We start from the raw sequence: 19,083 nt of genomic DNA, 5'->3' as shown, positions 1-19,083 counted from the left end.
AGATTAAGAACTTTAAAACTATAGGGTACCCATAAAAAGTGGCTCACTCCTTACTGTTACTTATACTGTCTAATTTTTAAAATCCAGTTTTAAAAATAAACACAATGTCATGTTATTATAAGGTAGGCAAATGATCCTCCCTAATTATGAAAAGTCTGAACCAGTGATAGGTTATTCCTGAACGTTTAGAAAAGAGGCAATGAGTGTACTTTGGTTTGGGTTCAAGTAAAAAGCCTTCTTTTTTTTTTTTTTTTTTTTTTTTTTTAAGTAAAAAGCCTTCAAATGAAGATTTTAGAATTGAAGAGCTTCGTGTTCAGGATGCATCATCTAACATTTCAATGTTAACAAAGCCTGTTAACAAAGAAGTCAAACCTAAACCAGCCCACTCAGCATTAACACACACCTCTCTTTTCTTTTAGTATAATTTTACTTCAATATAGAGTGGGGGAAAAAAAAAACACACCCAAGCCCTAATAGGGTAAAACCAATCAAACAACCACTCTACACAGACAAAACCTTTGCAAAGGTCAACTGAAGTAATCCAGAGCTAAAACTGAATTGTGCAGATTTTCAATGAAGTCACCAGTCATGTAACACAAACAAAAGTCAATTATTTACACACTAGGCAGACCGTCTAAGAAATGTGCCCAGGGGCGCCTGGGTGGCTCAGTCGGTTAAGCGGCCGACTTCGGCTCAGGTCACGATCTCGCGGTCCGTGAGTTCGAGCCCCGCGTCGGGCTCTGGGCTGATGGCTCAGAGCCTGGAGCCTGCTTCCGATTCTGTGTCTCCCTCTCTCTCTGCCCCTCCCCCATTCATGCTCTGTCTCTCTCTGTCTCAAAAATAAATAAAACGTTAAAAAAAAAAAATTAAAAAAAAAAAAAAAAAAAAAGAAATGTGCCCAAAGAAACATTAACCTTTGTTTTTGTGTGTATGCCATTCTGAAGACTTGCACAATTTTTTAGGTAATTTAACATTTTTAATAGACTGTGATCTCTACCATGCGGTAATGCTTTGGTACTCTTCATTTAGGATTGCTCATCCTAAAACTTTACATTTCCCCAGAGGAGCTTTGATTCTGTTTTAGCAGTTTCAATATAGATTAAAATCTTTATCAAAAATCAGTATGGAGGGAGGTGACAGAGGATGCAACATACACACTCAAGTTACCTCTCTGTATGTTTAGAAATTACTCCTTCAAGGTATTTGCACCAGAGAACTTAGTCTGTCCTGCTTAATATTCAGTAGTACAGGTTTGAATCATCAGAACCTTGGCAAGACCTTAAATTATTAACAACTACCTCTTGGGGCAAGTCCATGTTACTGAGTTATGACAAATTTATTATCATGAAGGAAAACAAGGACAGCCAGCCATCTTAAAAATGCCCCAACCACTGCTTCTTAATATAGAAAGAGTAAAAACTACATACGTTTATCATACAACAAATCCCATCTCTGTCCCCTGAAATTCCCCTAGTTTCCTTCATTAGAAGGGGATTAAAAAAAAAAAGTCTTAAAGAGCACTTTACAGCAGCATCCAGCTTTCCTATGAAATACTCAACATCTTAAATATTATGTATACTTTTTTTCTTTTAGTAAGCTGGACACTGGCTTCAGACTTTGTGGAATTGGAGGAGAAATAACAACCCATTCAAAGCTATTCTAGAAAGTGTCTTTTGGCAGAATAGCAGGTATCCAAAGTTAAAAATAGGAGGGTTTTGTTGCTTTGTTTTCTTTCCAAAATTTAAATCGTTTTTTTTTTGTTGTTGTTGTTGTTCCCTTTCTACCTAAACCTCAGTCACCACTCCTGAGTGGAGATGGGCAGAGGCGCTGGCCCCCGCTCCTCCGGCTTCTCAGCAGCTGCTTTCTTATTGTTGCAGCAAGGCTTAGGTGTGTGACAATAGGTGTGTGACAATGAGGACTTCTCCAAAATGGCCTTTATAGATAATCCCACAACATATTTTCTGTCTTTTCCAGTATGTAAGGTCTAAAAAGGAAAAAATGGGCGTTCTGTTGGAGCCAGGAGCCATCTCTGTATCTGAGCCATCATCTGACTGGTTACCATAACAAGGAGACTGAGCTGGGGAGGCACTTGAGGTGGTACTGTGAGCATCAGAATCGTTTAAATTCCTTCTGTAGTTTACTGATCTGGTTGCTTTTTATCCTGTTTCCAGATAGAGTTTTCACTGTCTTTGGTTTCAGTGTTGTCTTCAGACTGGGTCCTGTCCTTGCATCTGCTACATGATTCCAGTTTTTTGTTTGTTTGTTTGTTTGTTTGTTTGTTTATACTGCTGGCAGTTTCTTCCATCTTTTCACAAGCAGGACACAGGCATTCCAGATGTCTCCTCAGTGAGTCTCATGCAACCCCAGGACAGCTCTGGAAGTCTTTTTGGTTTTTTTGTTTTTTTTTTTTTTAATTTTTTTTTTTTAACGTTTTATTTATTTTTGAGACAGAGAGAGACAGAGCATGAACAGGGGAGGGGCAGAGAGAGAGGGAGACACAGAATCGGAAGCAGGCTCTAGGCTCTGAGCCATCAGCCCAGAGCCCGACGCGGGGCTCCAACTCATGGACCTCGAGATCGTGACCTGAGCTGAAGTCGGCCGCTTAACTGACTGAGCCACCCAGGCGCCCCTGGAAGTCTTTTTCATAGCATTTACTGTCAGTGAATCAAGAACTGGAGGACTTAGCTCTGCAAATACAGCAGCCCTCTATACTTGGTTACATCCTTGGGTTGTGAAAACCAAATATCTTTTCTTCTGGGCAACAGTCTTCCAAAATCAGCGGATCTACGCACAATAACGTTCCCGAGGTCTGGAGTGCATGCCAAGCTAGCCTCCCCCAGCTTCCAATTGCTCCCTCCTCCTCAACTGCCTTGTCTAGGACATGTCTATTTTTTTATGTTTATTTTTGAGAGAGAGAGAGACAGACAGACAGACAGACAGACAGCATGTGAGCAGGGAAGGGACAGAGAGAGAGAGAGAGGGAGACACAGAGTCCCCGGGCTCTGAGCTGTCCGCCCAGAGCCCAACACGGGACTCGAATTCACAAACCGTGAGATCATGACCTGAGCTGAAGTCTGATGCTTAAATGACTGAGCCACCGAGGCACCCTAAGACATGTCTATTTTAATTAAACCAACAAATTTAAATTAACTTTAATACCAAATATTTTCCCAGATCATGTGAACTTGAAGACCATTTGGGTTAGTTCCTATCATATTTCTGAGTGTTAGGAATACTTAATTCATATAAATGCTTGTTTGTTTTTAAGCCAATTAAATACAAACACATTAATTTTGTCAATACCATTCAGAGGAAGAAAATACCACACATCTATAATGCATTTATGTAAAGATACATGTAAACATGCAGACATATGCAAAGAGAGACCTTATAGCTTTCATTGAAAATTTTAGCAATAAAGGAGCACCTGGGTAGCTTAGTCAGTTAAGCTTCCAACTTCGGCTCAGGTCATGATCTCATGGTTCATGAGGTTGAGCTCCACATCGGGCTCTGCACTGACAGTGCAAAACCTGCTTGATATTCTCTCTCTCTCTCTCTCTCTCTCTCTCTCTCTCTTTCTCTCTTTGTCTCTCCCTCCCTCCTTCCCTCCCTCTGTCTCTGTCCCTCCCCCACTCATGCTTTTTCTCTAAATAAATAAATAAACTTAAAAAAAAAAATTAGGGTATGATAATGCAAAACTTACTAGTTTGTAAAAGCATTTGGATCCAAATCAAGTTTCTGGTAGATGAAGTGAGGTTATTTACACAGATGTTGAAGGCTTTTTCTACTAATATTTGTGGGGAAGACACTTAAGATTTATAGTTGTCCTTAAAAGTAATCTTATAGAAGCCGTGAACCAGATTTGGGACAAGGGACCTTCTGTAGCAATTCGTATTTGTAGATAGCCTCTCCCCACTTTTTTCTTCATTCCTAGGAATTAGGGATGGTCTAGATAAGAGTTCCTGGAGACAACCAGGTAGAGCATTTACCTCTCAAAAGCACAGGGAAAGAGTGCTAGTTCCTCTAAGAAGTACTTTTGTTCCCTAAGGTCAGAATTTTTACAGTCCTTACAAACCTTTTGAGAAAAGTAAGGCAGGTTTGGGGATTGGTGAAAAGGATAGGTGGACTTTGAACTGTTTCTGGAGCTGCATTTCTGGTTTTGCAAAGATTTGTAAGATAAGGACAGTTGCTTTTAATTTCTCAAGGAATTGGGTTGTAACTTAAATGATAGCATATGTTGGTTGATCCACCCATTTAAAGCACATTAATTTGCTTTTTTTTTTTTATGTATCAGTAAGATTTCCAACTAAGATGAAGATCAAAGATCTCTGTGTTCTGAGTTTAGAGCTGTTTGCCTTTTCAGTGTTTTAGCAAATCCTTCCACAAAGTCTTCAGAAGTTTTTTTCTTTCTGGATACATAATTTTAGCTTAGGGGAGAAGTGCTAAAAAGAAATTCCTATCAGGCTCTGATCCAGTGTGGTCAACTTCTGACCACTGTGTTACTTTAAAAAGTCCTTTCAGGGGTACCTGACTGGCTCTGTTGGTAGAGTGTGTGACTCTTGATCTTGGGGTTGTGAGTTCAAGCCCCATGTTGAGTGTAGAGATTACTTAAAAATAAAATCTCTCTCTCTCTCTCTCTCTCTCACACACACACACACACACACACACACACACACACAAGTCCTTTCAAATATTTTGTCAAGTTCAAGCTGGGACAAACAGTAAATATTCCTGGCAGTATTGAACAACCCCTTGGACTCAAGAGGCATCCCCAAAGAAGATGCAAAAGATATTTTCTTTTCCTCTCTCTACTGACTACGACAGACAGATACCAGGAAGAGCTGACTCAGGTAAGAATTCTCACCTTAGCCAGCTTCTGCTAGTCTTTCAGGATCCCATCGGTTGACTCTGAGTGGGGTTTAAAGTAGAGAGTGTAGCTCCAGTGTCAGCCAGGATTTGGTAAGGGTTTTTTCATTAGTTTTAATTTCAGTTTCCCCTTGGCTGTTTAAGGGAATAATGTAGCACTTTATCAGAAAATCCTTCAGTTTCATCTGTGGGGTCCTTCCTTCAGAGGCAGATATGGAGCATTCGAGTTGGTGCTGAAGGATGTGCATGGGACGTTTGAGAAAACCATTTTTCCAGTGTCCCAGTTGATTGCAAATGAAACATTGATTTCAGGGCCAGTTTTTTGATGAGGGACCCCTGAGAGGGTGCGATGTGGGAGACCTAGGTGTTGTTTTATATACCTTTTGTTTGTTTAATTTTTCATTACCTTTTTGCAATGAAACTTTCAATGAAGCTATTTTGGTATCTTGAAGACTTTTGGAAGCTTCTATACATCAATAAAAATAGGTATCCATCCCATTCTGTTTGTTTGATTTGGAAACCCTTGCTGTTTTTAATTTTTAGCTTTTTTTTTTTTTTTTTTTTTTTTTTTTTAGAGAGAGAAAGAGAGTGCAAGCTGGGGAGAGGGGCAAAGGGAGAGAGAGAGAATCTTAAGCAGGCTCCACACTTAGCACAGGGCCTGACATGGAGTTTGATACCACGACCCTGATCATGACCTGAGCTGAAATCAAGAGTTGGCCACTCAACCAACTGAGCCACCCAGGCGCTTGCTTTTAAGTGTACTTCTTAAATAAAGGATCTTGTTTAATTGGAATGTTCCCATATTTGCCATTGTAATTCTAGGTTGTCTTTAGTAAGATTTTTGGAGATATTTATAGCTTCCTAAACCATAGTTTTTAGTCAATAAATAAGCAGGTGGCTGGAAGATGGCATACTCAACCGTTTGGAATTTAAGGATTTTTTTTTTTTTAAGCTAAGGCTTTGATTCTCTTGGAGACAACCTAATAACCTAAGGGAAATGTGTTGCTGGTTTAATGATTATAAGGTATTTTATGGTGTACTTCATCACATGGAAATTTTCTTGAGGTTGTAGGTGACCTAGTGTCAATCTAGGCTATTCTGTGACCAATTCATTTATTCACTCATTGAGTCATTCATTCATCCATTTATTTTTAAGTAGGCTTCATGCCCAGCACAGAGTACAACACGGGGCTTGAACTCCTGACTGTGAGATCAAGACCTGAGCTGAGAGCAAGAGTTGGATGCTCAACCGACTGAGCCACCCAGGCACCCCTTTGTAAAAAATTTTTATTATTTATTTACTTTTTGGTAACCAATCTATTCTTAAGTTGGATGACCAGCTTAAGACACAGGAGTCTTAAGAGTTAGCTAGCGTATATTCTAACAACTTTTAAGTGTTCATGTATGCTCAGTAGTTTTGTGGATTTTGGCTTCTGAGATTAACAATAGCCTTCATCGACACAAATCACATTGAACCTAGCCTGACCCTGGTCAGTAACCACCAACAATTACTAACATGGAACTGGGGACTGGGGAAAGAACTAATGCAGCAGATTCCAAAGAATGGGGACTGTGGGCCGGTATTCTAAACAAATGGGAAACTGTGGACTGAACCACCAGCAGTTCCCAAGGTGGAATCTGAGGACTAAACCAAGGATTGGGGATTCTAATCAAATGGGGAACTGTAGAAAGCCAGTTAGATGGGGAGCCATCTAATTGTCAATTCGTGCAAAGAGCTGAGCTCAGAACCAAGAAGAACTCACCGATGGCCCCTGGAAAACAGGAAGAAAGAGAACTGGAAGGGTTCCCGGGTAACATGCTTGTGTTTCTTGTTGTCCCTGAAGCTGTCAGAAGTTTCCTTCAGATCTCACAGCTGTCACCAAATGTGTTGAAAAACAAAATTCAACTGAGTAAATTTTAAAGATCTTGTTGGCTTTTTCAACCATTCATGAATTGGGTGGTGGTAGCATCCCATCTAGAAAATAGAAAGGAGCTCCAAAGAACTGTAATACAAAATGAAAGACTTTTTTTTTTTTAACGTTTATTTATTTTTGAGAGAGAGAGACAGAGCATGTGTGGGTTGGGGGTGGGGGGGGCGGGCAGAGAGAGAGGGAGACACAGAATCCAAAGCAGGCTCCAGGCTGCGAGCTGTCAACACAGAGCAGGACACGGGGCTCAAACCTATGAACCGTGAGATCATGACCTGAGCCGAAGTTGCTGGCTTAACCCACTGAGCCACCCAGGCGCCCCCAAAATGAAAGACTTTTATAGGCAGAATAAGAAGGGACATGGAAGTCACTAGCAAAGAGTAGAATGTTTCAGGCAAAGTCACCTTCCTTTGGGGACTAGCAGGAGTCTGTCAGGCACATTACCCCACTAGTGCTGACCAGCTAGTTCCAGACTGACTAGTTAAGATTACATTTCTAGGAGAGGCTGAAAATGCAGTTAGGTTAGGAATTAAGTCCCTGTTGGTGATGTGGCCTTAGCACAAGTGACTCCATTTTGGACCTGTTGTCTCTTTTTTAACAGTAGGCACATAGTCAATTTTTATTGAGTGAACAGACATCCTGTTGTACTTCTTACCCATTGGTGACTTAAAGCAGTTGGTGACTGTCTTTCTTTTCTCTCTAATCTCTGTTTCAGCATTTTGGTACATTTACCTTCCCGTTTCTTTTCTATGGAATGTATCCAAAACAAGAATGTTCTTAAGGGAGTTTAGTAATCCCTTTAAATCTGGAGTGTGGTAAGTAGGGATTCATGGATACAGCTCTTACAAAACTGCTTTTCTACATGGAAATCTAGCCGTTCCTAGCTGGTCCCTAATTTGTGGTTTGTAATCTGAAGAAAATATATAGGAACTGTGACTTGAAATTCTGGTTCATCAATAAGAACTCCAGGAGCGTCACATTGTTCAGTCATATATTTGTGTCTCCTCCTGGGATAAGGGAAAGCTAGGGTAACTACCCGGATGCCATTCCTGATAGGAATAACAGAAGGAGGCTATTGTTTTCCTGTGGCAAGCCTTAATCTGGACCCTCTCAGCATCAGCTGTCCTAGGAAATGCCAGTGTGTAGCTTAAAAGTTCACATACGGTGGGTGCTTCTTACAACTCCTTTCTACAGTTGGAATGTGAGAAATTAACTTTTAGGCTTTATGCTTGTGGTATGGTTTTCAATTTTTATATACATGTATTTTCACTATCACTAAAGGTTTAGATTTTTAATAAACTTTCAGATGTAAATGTATTTTTCTTAATCTCAAATTCTCATTTTCCATCCAATTAGGTTCTGTTTGCTTGAGACAATTTTGATTCATTTCGTGGCACTGCTGTTCAAGTACTGTTTTGTAAAATGTAGCAGTCAGGCTATGCTTTTTAAAGACTGACTCTGCAAGGGGAGTTGTTTCAGAGTTGTTGCCTGTCAAAATTCTGTGTTAGTCCAGCAAACGGCATGTAATGATACCTGAAGAATTCTTTAATTCCACAGTCAATCTTAAGTGGACAAAAGTGTTTGAGAGTAAATGCCTGCCCTGAAATGAGGATTCAAGTTTGTTTCATGTACAGTTGCTTCAATGTAAATAGACCGCTATTAATAGTAATCCGTGGATTAGTTACCAGCTTGCGTGCCTCCTCACTAAAGATCAGATGACTATTCCTCATCAGCCTGGTGTAGAAGATAGTGCTTTTGGTCTGGTCCAAATGTTTTTCTCCAGCACTGGGGGGCTTCTTGGCATGTCTCTCTAGCTTGTGGCCCATGTTCTATGCATAGAGATGTCCATATCTGACTTGAGAGGGGTTGTCTCAGCCTGGGCATGTGTTCTTGCTCAAAATACAATGAATCTCAACTTTCATGTATTCTGCTTTTATATATTGTGCTCTGACACTCTTACCATGTACCAAAATGGGCCTTTTGTGAGTCCATCAGTGGACATACATGTTGAGTTACTGTACGCAGGGCTCCCTGCGAGCCACGAGTTCAGGTTCAGCTGCACCATGCCTGCACGCAACGCTGTGTTTGTGCAGTTTCTCGAATGTCTTCCTGTACTTTGCCTTGATTCTTTAACGAAAAATTAGTAAAACACAAATGAAAGTGCTGGTCAGAAGCATCAGTCTTTAAAAGTTAATGCAATTGTCTGTCTCTCTCAAAAATAAATAAACATTAAAAAAATTATTAAAAAAAGGGGGCACCTAGGTGGCTCAGTCAGTGGAGTGTCTGACTTTGGCTCAGGTCATGATCTCACAGTCTGTGGGTTCGAGCCCCTCATCGGGCTCTGTGCTGACAGCTCAGAGCCTTGAAACTGCTTCAGATTCTGTGTCTCCCTCTCCCACTCGCACTCTGTCTCTCTCAAAAATTAACAAACATTTTAAAAAATTATTTAAAAGTTAATACAATTGGGAACAAGATAGAGTGGAATGTTTGGGGCACGCATTGAAAGCAGCATGTCTTTCATTTCATTGGGACAGTCATTGGACCTAAGCCAATCTACTGTATTCAATTATGAAAGAAAAGAAAAATAAGGAACAAGTATGAAACACTGGTCAAAGGCTGTTAAAAGGGTAGATGTAGTTGGAGGTTTCATAATTAACTTATATTCTGAGCTGGAACTCCCCTACTAAGATGGAAGTCAGTTGTTTATCTGGGTTTGACCTTCTGATGCATTTTTAGGAAACTTTTGGCATGAAAGTCTTTTTATACAGCGTGTCTGACTACTTGGTTTCTGTGGAAGGCCTTCTCCTCCTCCTCTGCAGAGCAGACAGGAAAGGCCGCCCACCTCCCTGGTTTGCCTGCGCTCTGTCTGGTGTGCTGAGAGGGAGAGCATGCATGTACGGGCATGGTGGGGCACAGGGAAGCCTCATTGTTGAACCTCTTAGTGTTGTCATTGCTTATTATCTTTTTAAACAAAACATACCTATCTTTGACATCCTCCTGAGTTATATTGTCTATATCGGAGTTATATTCTCTGCAAACTTGAATGATTTTAAGACAGTTGCCTGCTATAATGTGGATCTGTCATAATTTGTCCAGCCATTCCCCATTTGATGATTTGTAGTTCATTTTTTTTTCATTCTACCTTTTTTCCTTTTTTTTTTTTTTTAATTTAAATTTTAGTTAACATACAGTGCAATACTGGTTTCAGGCGTAGAATTCGGTAATTCATCCCTTACATACAACACCTGGTGCTCATCACAAGTACCCGTCACCCATCTAGCTCATCTCCCATCCACCTCTCTCCATCAACCCTTAATTTATTCTGTATTGTTAAGACACTCTTGTGGTTTATTTCCCTCTCTTTTCTTCCCTCCCCCATATGTTCATCTGTTTTGTTTCTTAAACTCCACATATGAGTGAAATCATACGGTGTTTGTCTTTCTCTGATTTATTTTGCTTAGCATAATACATTCTAGCTCCATCCACATTATTGCAAATGGCAAGATTTCATTCTTTTTGATGCCTGAATAATATTCCTGTGTGTGTGTGTGTGTGTGTGTGTGTGTGTGTGTGTGTGTGTATGCATACACATACCATATCTCTATCCGTTCATCTGTCAGTGGACATATGAACTCTCTCCATAGTTTGGCTATTGTTGATAATGCTGCTATAAACATTGGGGTACATGTACCCCTTTGAATCTGTATTTTTGTATCCTTTGGGTAAATACCTAATAGTGCAATTGCTGGATCATAGGGCAGTTCTACATTTAGTTTTGTTTTTTTCCGTTTGTTTACAAACCACTGTGTCAAAGGCTGACTTTGAATAGATCGCAGTGAGGGAGCTGCTCTGCTGTGTTTGAAACCCCGATCCAGAAGCAGGTCATCTAAGAATGGTTTAGCACCAGGTTCCCCAGGAACAAGTGTTGCTTGAGGGGCGAGGGGGTGGCCACCTTTCTGGCTGCACCCCGTTTCTTGGGAGGAAGGGCTCTCTGCACTGGACTCTGGTCCCAATGCCAGGCGGTGGGATGGTGGGGGGCCCAATTATCCAAGGCCAACTGAGGCTCCACGGTGCTGCCATATAGTTCCACCTGGGCTGGATTCTGACTTAGAGGCGTTCAGTCATAATACCACAGATGGTAGCCTTGCCCCGTTGGCTCCTCAGCCAAGCACATACACCAAATATTTTTTGTTTCTTGAGGAACCTCCCTACTGTTCTCCAGAGTGGCTCCACCGGTTTGCGTTCCCACCAACAGTGCAAGAGGGTTTCCCTTTGTCCACATCCTCCACAACACCTGTTGTTTCTTGTGTTAACTTTAGTCATTCTGACAGGTGTGAGGTGGTATCTCATCACAGTTTTGATTTATATTTCCTGATGATGAGTGATGTTGAGCATCTTTTCATGTGTCTGTTGGCCATCTGGATGTCTTCTTTGGAAAATGTCTATTCATGTCTTCTGTCCATTTCTTAACTGGATTATTTATTTTTGGGGTGTTTGAGAAGTTCTTTATGGATTTTGGATACTAACCCTTTATCAAATATGTCACATGCAATATCTTCTCCCATTCCATAGGTTGCCTTTTAGTTTTGTTGATTAGTTTCCTTTGCTGGGCAGAAGCTTTTTATCTTGGTGAGGTCCCAATAGTTCATATTTTATTCATTTCCCTTGCCTTTGGTGACATGTCTAGTTAAGAAGTTGCTCTGGCCAAGGTCAGAGGTTTCTGCCTGTGTTCTTCTCTAGGATTTTGATGGATTCCTGTATCACATTTAGCTCTTTCATCCATTTTGAATTTATTTTTGTGTGTGGTGTGAGAAGGTGGTCCAGTTTCATTCTTCGGCCTGTAGCTGCCCAGTTTTCCCAACACCATTTGTTGAAAAGACTATCTTTTTTCCATTGGATATTCTTTCCTGCTTTGTTGAAGATGAGTTGACCATATAGTTGTGGGTCCATTTCTGAGATATCTGTGCTGTTCCATTGATCCATGTGTCTGTTTTGTGCCAGTACCATACTGTCTTGAGTACAGCTTCATAATGTAGCTTGAAATCCAGAATCATGATGCCTCCAGTTTTGATTTTTTTTCTTTTTTTTCAGGATTGCTTTGGCTATTTGAGGTCTTTTGTAGTTCCATACAAATTTTAGGATTGTTTGTTCTAGCTCTGTGAAAAATGCTGGTGGTATTTTGATAGAGATTGTATTGAATGCTTAGATTGCTTTGGGTAGTATGGACATTTTAACAATGTTTTTTCTTCTAATCGTTGAACGTGGAATGCTTTCCCATTTCTTTGTTTCCTGTCCAATTTTCTTTTATTAAGTGTTCTATAATTTTCAGAGTACAGATCTTTTACCTCTTTAGTTAGATATATTATTGTTTTTGGTGCAATTGCAAATGGTATCAATTCCTTGGTTTCTTTTTCTGCTGCTTTGTTATTGGTGTATAGAAATGCAACAGATTTCTGCACATTGATTTTATATGCGATTTGCAGTTCCTTTCTAAGTATTTCACTCCAAGCTATGCAATAAACATCCTTATTTGTATGTTATGAGGATTTTTATTTTTTTACAAGGTAGAGGTGAAAATAATGGGTCAAACAATATGTACATTGCAAGAATTAATAGATATTGCCATATTTCATTCCCAAAAAAAGGCATAGCAATTTTTACTCCTAGCAATGTAGGGAAGTGCCTTTTATTTTTCATCTAAAATCCTTGCCAGTTGAAGAGGGAGTGAAAGGCATTTCATTTTGCTTTAATTTACACTTTGTGGACTACTCAGGAGCTCAAGCAACTTTTTGCAGTGTTGTTTGCCATTTGCATTTCTTATGTAAATTACCCCCTTTTCTACTGGAGTTGCTTTCTTACTGATTTGTAAGAACTTGTTGTCCATTAGGCATATTTACTCTTTGGCATATATGTTGCAGATATTTTTTCCCTAGCCTTTTTGTCTTTTGACTTTGTGAATGGTGTCACGTTGCCATAAACTTTTAAGACCTTTTTGTGTTGTTTGTATTGCTCTTCTTCATGCCACCTACTTTTCCTTACCTTATGCTACTTTTTTCCCCCCTAAATTTATCCCATGGTATTTTAGAGTTTTTGTTTCTAACACAGATAGGATTTTTTTTTCTTTTTCCATTTCAACTGGATGTAGCTGACATAGAGAAAAGCTATTGATTTGAATATAGTTGTGTTGTTTCCAGATTACTAAATTCTTGCCAGTTTTTAGTCTATTTAGTTTCTAAGCATAGAGTCATACCATCTCCAGATAAAGATAATTTTATCACCTTCCGGTGGTTATTCTGTTTTTCTCTTTTGTAGTACAATGAGCTAGGACTTCTGTTAAAGTTATTAAACCTCTTATGGGTGAAAATCACATCCTGCTTGGAGCCTAGGCTGCAGTTGGAGCCCTGTTGCTCTGTGCCACGGCCCTCCTGTATGATGTCCTCATATTTCCTCCTCATAGCCAGTGTCGTGCAGGCTTCTTCCTTCCCAACTGGATTCTTTAAAGTTGGGCATCATAGGAGCACCTGGGTGGCTCAGTCGGTTAAGTGTCTGGCTTTGGCTCAGATCATGATCTTACAGTTTGTGAGTTCGACCCCACATTGGGCTCTCTGCTGTCAGCACAGAACCTGCTTCAGATCCTCTGTCCCCTTCTCTCTTTCTGCCCCTCCCCTATTCATTCTTTCTCTTTCTTTCTCCAAATGGACAAATAAGCTTTTTTAAAAAAAATAAAGTTGGGGGGCGCCTGGGTGGCTTGGTCGGTTAAGCGTCCGACTTCAGGACTTCGGCTCAGGTCATTATCTCGCGGCCCGTGAGTTCGAGCCCCGCATCGGGCTCTGTGCTGACCACTCAGAGCCTGCAGCCTGTTTCAGATTATGTGTCTCCCTCTCTCCCTGCCCCTCCCCTGTTCATGCTCTGTCTCTCTCTGTCTCAAAAATAAATAAACGTTGGAAAAAAAAAAAGTTGGACATCATATCTCTTATGTCCTTCCTAGAGCCTACCAGAGACTGAACACATAATTAACACATGTTGAACTGTCAGATGCATGAAATATGCTTCTAATCTCTTCTTCCAGGGCTCTCCACTTCTTCCTTGAAGCTGGCTCTGACATCACTGGACTTTAGATCGGATGACCAAAGTACTCTTTGCCCAGAGAGCCCTTCCCCCTTACCCACCCTGTAGAATTTAGACTTTTGAGCCTAAAGACACCAGAGACATTCCCCTTCTCAAACTTTTCTCAGCATCAGCATCACCTGGAGATCTTGTTAAAACACTGATGGGTGGCGGAGGTGGTCACCCCGAATGTTTCTGACTCAGTAGGTCTGGGGTGGGATGTAAGAATTCTGCATTTCTCAAAGCTCAGATGCTGCTGGTCTGGGCAGTGCAGTTTGAGAACCGCTCTCTAGACTAATTGGTGACCTCGTGGATGGAAAGCTAAGAGTTCTTTGCCTGCAGAAGCCAGATTCTTGTGGTAGTCCACATTCTGCTCAAGTAACCAGGTCCCCTTCACTTCACCCCACGAGCTTCTGCCCCGGGCCTTGTCCCTCCATGTGAGTCTGTGACCTGAAAGAGTGCATGTTAGGGGCACACAGTATTCATCTTTCATGGTATAGGCGATTTTGAAATGAAACACATTTTTTAGGTTTAATGAAAATTGACTCCCCTTTCCACCCTCTCAGCCTCTGCACTTAGATACCTTCATGAAAACAGAATCATCCATCGGGATCTGAAACCAGAAAACATTGTCCTGCAGCAAGGAGAACAAAGAGTGAGTGACCCTCCTGGAAAGTCCTGGGCAGTGCCTCAGGGGAGCTGCTCTGGTGGTGAAGGAACACACTTTGTATCTTTGTTTATATTTGCATTTCCTTGACTTTATATTTGTTTTGATTCTCTGGGAACACTTTGATTTGAAACAGAATTCAGCAAAAATTCCTGCTCGCAGATTGAGGCAAGTTTGAATGGATCACATTGTTAATTGCCCGAGTTGCAGGAATCTGATAAGGAAAATGTTTCTCCTCCCACTTCCACCCCAGCCTTTGGGACCAGCACCTCTGGGAAGTAGACTTTTTGTTTCCCATGTGTTTGAGAGTGCAACTTTTGATGCTAAGCTGGAAACCAGCTCTAAGAGAGCTGAGAGAAGGCAGAGAGAGCTATGGCAGAGAGGAGGCATTTGGAGCTGGTACCTGCATATAGAGCCTGGTCCGGCCTGCAGCTTTCCCAGAGCTCCTGGGGACCCTCCTCAGGGGCCCTCCCGCTTGTGTGTGGCAGTAACCTCCCCATGGGGCTTGGCGCCCGTGCCCTTTCAGGGCCTTCTTTGCTTAGCTGGGGGTGGCAAGCAAGGACTCAGCTGAGTGGAATGTAGTAACCCAACTTGTGGGCCACTCAGTCTCTTCTGATAGAGACGTCAGCATTCTGGGCTTGGCCCATAACTATCACAGTGCTCACCTTTGCTCCAGTTCACACTTATTCTTGTAAGTGGTTCTAAAATTTGAGAACTGAAGGCATTTACTGAGAAGGTCTTTCACATCATAAAGCCCAGTGTAGCAGTCTTGAGGGCTGGTGCATAGTCTGTTCATTTTGACCTCCCCCTGGTGATTAGTTACAGAGCAAGGAAAACATGTGCCTTTTTTCAGCATTTTTACAGTTATGTCTTCTCTTGCCCTACATCTACCATGTTGGAGGCAGTCTCCTGTGTAAATATTTGGTGGTTATTAGGGACTCAGAACCTAATACCACCTGGGAATTCAGAAATATCCTCTGCTCTGTCACCAGTATTCTCATAACCCTCAGATTTCTCCTTTTTCTTTCTCTCTCTTTTTTTTTTTTTTTTTTCCAGTTAATACACAAAATTATTGACCTAGGATATGCCAAGGAACTGGATCAGGGCAGTCTCTGTACTTCCTTTGTGGGGACCCTGCAATACCTGGTAAGAAATGGGATTTACATGTTTGCTTATCAGCTTTTCTCTGCTGACTGGACTTGTGCGGCTCCTCTCTGTCCTGCTTTTAAGCGTCTAAGTCTTGCCAGCTCTTCAGATGTTCTCAGATGTATAGGAATTGTTGTATGACAGAGACGTAATCCGTTCAAGTCAGCACTTTTTCCCAACAGAGGCCCAGTGTAAGGATATGGGCATCTTCTCTGACATTCTCTTTGCTAGTGCGTGCCCTTGAACACATCCCATAACATCTTGGACTTCGGTATTTTATCTGAAAATAGTTTAAACTAGATGCGTGCTGGTCTGTAGAAGCCACAGTTTCCATGAGGTGTCTCAGGCCACCAAGAAGGAGCTGAGCTCTGAGCTCCCACTCTTTCTTTACATTATTTGGTCTATTTTGGGGTTCTGTTTGAGTCACTCATTCAATTCAGGAAACTGCTGATTGAGTGTAGTCTATGTTTGCGTGCCAGGCACTGTGCTAGGAGCTGGCGATGTGATGGGAAAGAAGACAAGCATTTCCCTGGTCTTTAAAAGAAGCCTAGGGTTTAGTGAGAAAGCAGGCATTACCCCCAAACTTACACAAATAACTAAGAAATTAAAATTGTCGTTAAGTGTTACAAAGAGAAAGTGTAGGGTGTTATAAGAATACATATTAGGAGGACCTTATCTTGTCTGGGACCTGAAGGATGAGTAGAAGAAAGGGGCTGGAGGTAGGGGAAAGGAGAGGAAATTGAGGCAAAGGATGTAGTCCATTGGAGGACTAAAAGACATTGAAGGGTTTTAAGTTGGAGAAGGATCAGGTTTACGCTTTGAAAAGACCACTCTTGATACAGAGTGGAGAATGAATTGCATTGAATAAGAGTAAAGAGTGGGCGAATGGTAGGTAAGGAGGCTCTGATCGGCAGCTCAGAGCTGGTGGTAGCAGGGGGGAAATAGAAAACTAGTCAAGAAATGCCTAGCAAGAGACCCAGTAAGACCTGGTAATAGATTGCTTGTGGATGGTAACAACCAATAAAATTTTGATTGAATAAAGGGTTCTGCAGTTGTAATAAACAAACAAAAGGTTGAAAGCCACCGGGCTAAATGAGCTTAAGCATTTTATCAAGTTCTTGAAAAAGAAGAAGAAATTCTTTGAAGTCTCTTTGAGTGCATTTATACTCCCTTGGGCTGCATTGATTTATAATGGGCTCCACTGACTTATGACCTGCTCTGTGGAGTAGAGTTTTCAGAGTGATGACTCATGCGGAGCTGTGATTTAGGCCCTTGTGTCCCTATCATGTAATTATGTAGGTCCTGCTGAGCGTCCTCTGGAATCCTCATGGGCTCAGCAGAGGTTAAGTCGGGGCACCCCATGCTCTGACCAGGAGGCTCAGTCAAATCCTTCACCTTCAGGAACTAAAACTTCTGTCCATAACAAGATCCAGAGCTTGATCTGATCATCCCCCCACTTTTTCCTCTTGGTTTGCACTCCTTGGCCCCTGCAGAAGTGTGACACATCTAACCAGATTGCGCACAGTCCTGTCTCCACGCCTTTGCTTGTGATGGTCCTTTCTAGAACGTCTCCTCGCAGACACTCATGTGAGGAGCCTTTTTCAGAACCAAGTTCCATGCCCACCTAGTTACTCCAGCTGTCTCTGCTTGGGCAGCAGTCATGCATCTGGCTTTTTTCCTACCTGATTGTAAACATCCTGTCCCATTGTACGACCACATGTCCTAAATATATGTATTATGCATTTGGTGTATACAGCCTGGTATCATTTTCCTTGTTGTATGTAACTTCCCACCTGGACACTGCCCTCAAGAGGTACATAATGTACTCTGGTCTACCTAAAAATACCTCTAGGGACCCTGTGTCAGCATCGGGAGTGAATGAGGTAGAGAAAAATTCTAGATACCACTGGCTACACAGGTGGTCACCCCCTCACCCTTGAGTGGACATGCCGGTACCCTCTGGATGGAGTTGGGCAGGTGTGGAGACACAATTAGAAGGGCTGGTTGCCCCCTCCTGTGGTGGCTCCTCAGAAAAGGAAGCAGCTCAGGTGTTTCCCCACCTCATGTTCTTCTACAGGCCCCGGAACTCCTCGAGCAGCAGAAGTACACAGTGACTGTGGACTACTGGAGCTTCGGCACCTTGGCTTTTGAGTGCATCACAGGTTTCCGACCTTTCCTCCCTAACTGGCAGCCCGTGCAGTGGTGAGTGAGGGACCGGGGCTTGTGGGTGGGGCCAGGAGTGCCACCTGAAGGGAGGAGGGTGTCCGTCTACCTTAGACGTGTCCTTCACCTGTTTCCATCTCATGGGACACTCCAGCCTGGGCCCGAGACTTCAGTGATCTGTCTCCCAAAGAGGAAGTCCTGTGAGGGCTCAGCATGTGGGCAGTCCAGGCTCCAAAAACCTAGAGAAGTAGAACAATTGTTAAGTATGATACCGTATAAAGGATGTTTGCCCTGTGTTTAGTAGCAACATGCCAGTACATTTATAGACTGTTGCATACATGTGTGCACTTTCACTGAGGATGCTGTGGATTAGTAGACAAATAAAGGAGATGTACACATGACAAAGGAGAAGTATTTACATGGAAATGTATTGTCTGCAAATTTTATTATGCTTAAATATTTATTTATTTATTCATTCATTCATTTATTATTTTTGAGAGAGAGAGTGACTGGGAGGGGCAGAAAGAGAGGGAGAGAGAGAATCCCAAACAGGCTCCATGCTGTCACTGCAGAGCCCGACACGGAGCTCGAATGCACAAACAATGAGATCATGACTTGAGCTGAAACCAAGAGTCAGACACTTAACCAACTGAGCCACCCAGGCGCCCCTAAATTTTTGTTTTAAAAGCATTAGGGGCGCCTGGGTGGCTCAGTCGGTTGAGCGTCATGATCTCAAAGTCTGTGAGTTCGAGCCCCATATCGGGCTCTGTGCTGACAGCTCAGAGCCTGGAGCCTGCTTCTGATTCTGTGTCTCCCTCTCTCTCTGCCCCTTCCCTGCTCATGCTCTGTCTCTCTCGGTCTCAAAAATAAATAAAAACATTAAGAAAAAAAATTAAAAAAAAAAAGCATAAGAAAGTGCCTTAAAATGTAAAGCAATGTGTACACAAATAAGTTACCAAAAAAAAAAATTTATTAATAAAAAAACCAAAGGACATACTTAAGTTTTAAAAGAATTACTCTGTATCTTAACCTTTTTTATTACAAAAATAAGTGTTCATTGTATATGTGAAGGTTAATCATTATCAAAATACATAGCTTAAAAATTAACATGCCCCTAAATCAGGTTTCATTCAGAGTGTTCCTTGGGAGGCCACACCCTGATGTGAATGATTCTACTGTTGTTTCAAATTTTGTTTTTATTTCCAG

General features: G+C 41.7%; 1 protein-coding gene and 1 pseudogene across 9 annotated transcripts in view; one reads left to right on the top strand and one right to left on the bottom strand.

Moving 5' to 3' along the window:
• IKBKB (inhibitor of nuclear factor kappa B kinase subunit beta) overlaps positions 1–19,083 on the top strand; it is a 74,287-nt gene that overhangs the window by 35,421 nt on the left and 19,783 nt on the right. For 5 of the 9 annotated variants that reach the window (XM_042983373.1, XM_042983375.1, XM_042983370.1 and 2 more), the window contains exons 6-9: positions 13,864–13,926; positions 14,468–14,556; positions 15,625–15,714; positions 17,792–17,916. In XM_042983373.1, coding sequence (XP_042839307.1) covers positions 13,864–13,926; positions 14,468–14,556; positions 15,625–15,714; positions 17,792–17,916 — 367 coding nt within the window. Of the gene's footprint in view, positions 1–4,687; positions 4,851–13,863; positions 13,927–14,467; positions 14,557–15,624; positions 15,715–17,791; positions 17,917–19,083 lie in introns of those variants that run through there. The other 4 variants (XM_042983371.1, XM_042983372.1, XM_007097039.3 and 1 more) reach the window with 3 other exon arrangements.
• Positions 1,675–2,890, bottom strand: LOC102955595 (annotated as a pseudogene).

This window comes from Panthera tigris, chromosome B1 (genome assembly GCF_018350195.1).
Source record: "Panthera tigris isolate Pti1 chromosome B1, P.tigris_Pti1_mat1.1, whole genome shotgun sequence".
NCBI lineage: Eukaryota > Metazoa > Chordata > Mammalia > Carnivora > Felidae > Panthera > Panthera tigris.
Note: the sequence above shows the minus strand (reverse complement) of the source record. Positions and strands in the feature narration are given on the sequence as shown.